Here is a 6,536-nt window from a genome sequence, read left to right on the forward strand (position 1 = left end):
TTACACCTATGAAATTATTCACTTTACTCTTATAATGTGCTAAAAAATATATGTATATATTTATATATAATGATTATTATATTTTATGTTTATACAATATTTTGAACAAATGTCCTTTGAACCCTTATTGGGTATATAATATTATATTAAATATTTTTATATATTATTATTATTTATTTATTTCAATGTTAAAACTATTTTTCTCCTTATATATAATTTTTATATATGTTCACATATATATATATATATAAATATATGGGGGTGGGTATAATATAGATCTTCACCTATATGACACTATAAATAAAATTCCTGATTATATTATTATTTCCATTTTGGTATACACCCTAATAGGTTATTATTATTGTTGTTCCTAGTATTATTTTTTTTTATTTATTTGTTATTATTTTATTTGTGCAATTATGCCTTATATATTTTTAAAAAATTTAATAATAAAAAAGGTTACAAGTTGAAAATTTATTTTATAATTTAAAAGAAATTACATTAACTAATTATTTATTTGATTTATTAAATGTATAAAGTCTTTCAAAAAATCAATAATGTAAATATATACATATATATATTACATATTATATGTATATTTATATTTATTTTGAAATGGTTATTTAAAATAAATATATTATTTTAATAATATATAAGGAATCTATATTATTTATATAAAATTATAATAAATGAATAAGTATATTAGTTTTTTTTTATTTTTATTTTTTATTTTATTTAATTTTTTTTTTTGGGGGTTTAAACTAAAAAAATTATATGTAATATAAAAAAAGGTTATAGGATGCTTGATAATACAATTCCTACATATATAATGTTATATAAATAAATATATACATATATCTATATTATTATTATATAAGGCAGTATTGATTAAGCACCTCATGTTTTATATGCCTTATACTAGAAACAAAATTTTAAATAATAACATTTTTCATGCAAAAAAAAACAAAGCAAAAATAATAATAAATAAATAGAAGTTTAGGAAAATTTATATAGGTATAATATTTAATATATAATTGTATATATGTATATATATATATCAATAGGTAATATATATTATATATATAATATAATTTTATACAATGGAACCTAAATAAATTAAACTATATACACATAGTTTTATATTGATCATAATGTACTTTTTTTTATAATATATTTAATAAGAGTATTTGGATAGTTTTAATTACTACATATAATTAAAATATGATGAAAGGGAAAGGGAAAGGGTATTTATATAAAAAAATATATAAATATATTTATTTAAATTTTATATATTCAAAATATAACTTATTTATAATAAAATATTATATATATATATATATATAATAATTTAATTTTCACACGTTTATTGTATAATAATACATACATATATATATTTTTTTTTTCTTCCTATATATTATAATAAAAAGGATAAAATATTATTATTTTTTTATAAGGATATACTATTTTATAGTAAATTTTATAACCTTTTTTATATTTTATTTTTATTTTTATTTATTTTATTTTATTTTATTTTATTTATTTATTTTTTTTATGTGTATATAATTCATTCCTTTTTTAAAAATTGTGGAATGTAAAAATATATAGAATTAGCTACATATATATATATATATATATATATATATAGCTTTATTCATATTTTATTTATGTATCTTATAAGATATATAATAATTATTAGTTTATTACATGTATGAAGATTTCGATGGTTGTATATTTCTATATTGTTTTATTTATTATTAATATGTAATATATATATATATATATATATATATATATATAGGTATGTATATATTTATATATGTATGTGTATTTTTTTTTTTTTGTTTTTTTTTTCTTTTTTTTGTTTTATTAATATATTATGGTAAAAATGGAATAATGAATTTATACATATATATTTTTTCCTATTCATTAAATTATATTTTATTATTTTATTTTATTTTATTTTTTGTTCATTGAAATGATTAAAAGATATTTGAAAATATATCCATCCATATATTTCACAAAGCATGTGTATACTGCACCAGAAATAGATGGTAGTAAGGATGTGTTAAAAAAAGATTATGTATTTAATCAGTATGTAAATAAAAAGGAAATATTTTTAAATAATAAATTAAAGAAGGGAAATTGTGAAAATGAAATAAAAAGAATATATTATTTTAAATTATGGAATGCTATGATTGAGCATAACTTTACTTTGTTTGAAAATTTAATTCAACAATATCTAAATGAAGGATATAAATACGACGAGGTCATATATTCTATAATGACTCACGCATATATTTTAAATCATAAGAAAAAAAACGAAAATGTAAATATAAAAAATTATGTGGATATGTAAAAATATATATATGTGACTTGAATGAATAAATACATATATAAATATATATTTATTTTATATTTGTGATCCTTTTCATGTTCAAATATGTTCCATTTTTTTTTTTTTTTTTTTTTTTTCTTTTTCTTTTGACAGGCCTATCTTGTAATTGAAGAAATGAAAAGGGCCTTTATGCATCCCATTATAATAAAAATAAACGAACGAATGATAAATTGTTTTTTAGAACTTGAATTAATATTTTGTGAACCTTCTAAAAGTTTATGGATAAATGTATGTCGTTTTATATGGGAAACATCGATGAAACTAAATAGAGAAAGGAGAAGAAAATTGAGAGACAAATTAAATTTATTAGAACCTAATCAAGTATTAAAACTAACAAAAGAAGATATAAAAAAACTTGTTAAAAAAGAATACGAGGAAACATTGTTAAGTATGATGGATACATTGTCATTGGATGGTGAAGATCCATATGATCATATATTCATTGACAGTAAAGAAAATTATATGAAAATTGAAAATCATAAGGAAGGAAATTTCTTTCCTTCTAATGATAATGAAATAACATACGCAAATAATAATAATAATAATAATATATATAATGATAATATAAATTATTTAAAAGAAAACATTCAAAATATACAAAATGAAACTTCTGAAAATGTGAACAGTTTTATGTTTTCCTTACTTAATGAAGGAAAAAATAAGACTATTGAACGAGAAATAAATTATCAAGACGATTATAATTTAAATAATAATGATTATATGACTAAAATAAAATATGAAAATAATAATAATACAATGATGATGATGGAAAATGAAGAAATATATGAAACAGAAGAAAAAGATGAATATTATGAATCCTTTGATGATGAGGAAGATTTTGATATTCAACTATTAAAAAAATATTATAATTTCAAATAAAATTACAATATATATATATATATTTTTTTTTTACATACGAAAAGGATAAATATGTTAATATAATGTTTTAATTTTAATTTTTTTTTTTTTTTTTTTTGTCTATTTTTTAATTTTTTGTTATTTTATTATTTGTATTAATTTATTATTTGTTCATTTATTATTTGTTCATTTATTATTTGTTCCTTTATTATTTGTTCCTTTATTATTTGTTCCTTTATTATTTGTTCATTTATTATTTGTTTATTTTTTCCATTTTTTATTTGTCATATTTTTTTCTTTTTTTTGGAACTTAATATATTTTTTTATGTTTATATATAATATTAATGAAGAATGAAATTCTTCTTAATAAAAAAAAAAAAAAAAAAAAAAAAACACAAATAGTTGAAACATAAAATAATATCATGAAGAATTTATTTAAAAAAAAAAATTGAATGGAATAATATATAGGATACTTTATGATCATATTTTATATTTTTAACTTCAATGTTTTTTTTCAGTTTATTTATATATTTAATATAAACTATAATAATATGAATACCCCTGTTTTTTCTTTTATCCATTTATTATACATACGGCATATAAATATAATTATATATATATATATATATTATATTGTAAAATACATATAAGTATACATAAAATATATATCTTTGGAAATATAAATATTATATGTATTTTTTTTTTTTTTTTTTTTTTTTAATTTAATTTGATATCATAATTTTTTTATCATAATATAAAAGATTAAAAACAAATATTATAAATTGAATTATTAAGGTTCAATTAAAAAAATAAAATATATATATATATATAATTTATATATATGTATAAATATATATTCCTTTTTGTATAAATATTTATATTATAATTTTTATTTTTACTTATTTATTTTTATTTTTATTTTTTTTTTTTTTCCTTTGAAAGAATATGAATAAAATTGTAATAATTTGAAGTTATATATTCCTTTCTACGTTTTAAAAAATAAAAATAAAAATTAAATATTATATATATATATATATTTTATTTTTTATGTTGCTAAATATTAAAAAGTAAAAGAAGTTGATAAAATGATAATTAACTTTGTAGGGAATACATTAATAATATTGAATGAAGATATTCCGTGTGACTTGTTAAAGAAAAAATATAAGGAGTTATTTGTTCCAACAATAAGTGTATTAGATTTTCAAAAAAAAAGATTATACAGAAAATACAACAACATCTTTTTATATACTTATAAGAATTACTCTTTTTTTTGGGAATTAGAAAATAATATTCTTCATAAAGTACAGAAATGTTTAAATAAAAATGGAATATTAAAATTAATAATTTATATAAATAACAATGATGTTATAAAACCTGATAACAATGAAAATAATAATAATAAAAATAATAATGATATAAAAATCAATATCGATCAAAAAGATTATTGTACAAATTATATAAATGATATTTTTAAAAATATAAAAAAAGAATGTTTATATAACGGATTTATAAATATAGTTAGTGAAACCTCAGTGGCGGAAAATGGAATTATTTTAAATGTGAGTAGAATGATAAAATGGAAAAAAATAAATAAATAAATATATATATATATATATATTATATATGTATTTATTTATTTTTTTAGATTACTGCCGAAAATCCGGATTTTCTGTCTAATGAAGACAATGATATTAGCTCAGATGATGAAGATATATATAATAATGAAGATGACAAGAAAAAGGTTGTAAATAGAGTATGTGATAATTGTACTTGTGGAAAAAAAGAGAAACTATTAAATTCGGAAAATAAAGTTTTAATAAATGAAAAAGATGGAGAATATATTACAGAAAATGTGGTGTCCTCATGTGGAAATGTAATATATATATATATATATATATATATATATATATATATATTTTAATTTATATATTTATTATTACAAAAAAAAAAAGAAAAAAAAACTGTTATTCTATTTATGTATTACACTTTTATAATTATTCTTAATATATATATATATATTTATTTATTTCTTTAATATTTTTAGTGTTATTTGGGTGATGCTTTCCGATGTGCCTCTTGTCCTTATAAAGGTTAGTCTGTGTAATATATATGTATATATTAGTTATATTAATGTATTATATATTTATGTATATATAAATAATATTTTTCTTTTCTTTTTTTTTTTGATATATTAGGTCTTCCTGCTTTTAAACCTGGAGAGAATGTTAAGCTTAATTTGAATGTAGGCAAAAATTAAAATAGATAAATATATATATATATATATATATATATATATATATATATATATATATTTATGATTATATATATTATTTTTTTTTTTTATTTTATTAGAATGAATCTAATTGAGATGATATATTATATATCCTTTTAATAAATGTAATCCAAATTCTAAAAAAAAAAATTTTTTTTTTTAATTTAATTTTTTATATATATTTTTCCGTATAATATGTATATAATAATAAATTTACTTTTAATAATTTTCTTTTCTTTTTTTTTATTTACAACTTTTTTGTGTAACTATTTTTGTATACACCTTTTTTAAAAGGAATTAAATTTTTAAATTATAAATTTCTTCTTGTTTAATATTATGAAGTACTATGTTACTACCTTAATTTAATTTTATTTTTTTTGAAATATTATACTAATAAAATATCATTAAACTTATATAATAATAATGTTTTTTTATTTATTATTATTTTGATATTTTAAAAATAATAACTAGCCTTTTAAATTTGGCAGTCTAAAAGTTTTATATTATTTTAGTAATATATAAGAATTGTTACATTAGTAACACATATATATATATATATATATATATATATATGTATTTACAAAAAAAAAAAAAAAAGAATACAATTTTTTTTAATCTGTATATAATATTTTGTCCCACCATATATATATATATATATATATAATGTATATATTTTTTTGTTTAAAAGAGGTGGAATAAAGAAATACTTATTATATTTATCTATATATATATAATACATAATAAAGATTTACACTTTATCCTTATTATGACTGTTCATAATACACCTTCCTGTTTTTTTTTTTTTTTCCTTTTTTTTAACTAATAATTTTTTTAATGAATAAAATATGAAAGTTCATTTTTACATTAACTAAAAAATGAAGAATATAATTGATACATAATTTAAACCATCTGGTGTGTTTAGATAAAAATATAAAAAAAGGGAATATACATATATATTTTTGTGTTTATTAATACATATTATAAGAATGGCATACTAATATATTTTAATTT

The 6,536-nt window shown here is 15.7% G+C and overlaps 2 protein-coding genes across 2 annotated transcripts; both read left to right on the plus strand.

The window, feature by feature from the left end:
* Positions 1-1,975: 1,975 nt before the first annotated feature.
* On the plus strand, positions 1,976-3,274 carry PGSY75_0824500 (hypothetical protein; the record flags this gene model as incomplete). The annotated part of the gene is made up of 2 exons (XM_018785370.1): positions 1,976-2,326; positions 2,489-3,274. 2 exons carry the CDS (start codon positions 1,976-1,978, stop codon positions 3,272-3,274), a joined length of 1,137 nt encoding a protein of 378 aa, XP_018642337.1.
* A 1,064-nt stretch (positions 3,275-4,338) lies between these two features.
* PGSY75_0824600 (putative Fe-S cluster assembly protein DRE2) lies at positions 4,339-5,620 on the plus strand (the record flags this gene model as incomplete). The annotated part of the gene is made up of 5 exons (XM_018785371.1): positions 4,339-4,812; positions 4,899-5,126; positions 5,298-5,343; positions 5,449-5,495; positions 5,606-5,620. The coding sequence occupies 5 exons, from the start codon at positions 4,339-4,341 to the stop codon at positions 5,618-5,620; spliced, it is 810 nt and encodes a 269-aa protein (XP_018642338.1).
* Positions 5,621-6,536: the final 916 nt, after the last annotated feature.

This window comes from Plasmodium gaboni, chromosome 8, assembly GCF_001602025.1.
Source record: "Plasmodium gaboni strain SY75 chromosome 8, whole genome shotgun sequence".
NCBI classification, from domain to species: domain Eukaryota; phylum Apicomplexa; class Aconoidasida; order Haemosporida; family Plasmodiidae; genus Plasmodium; species Plasmodium gaboni.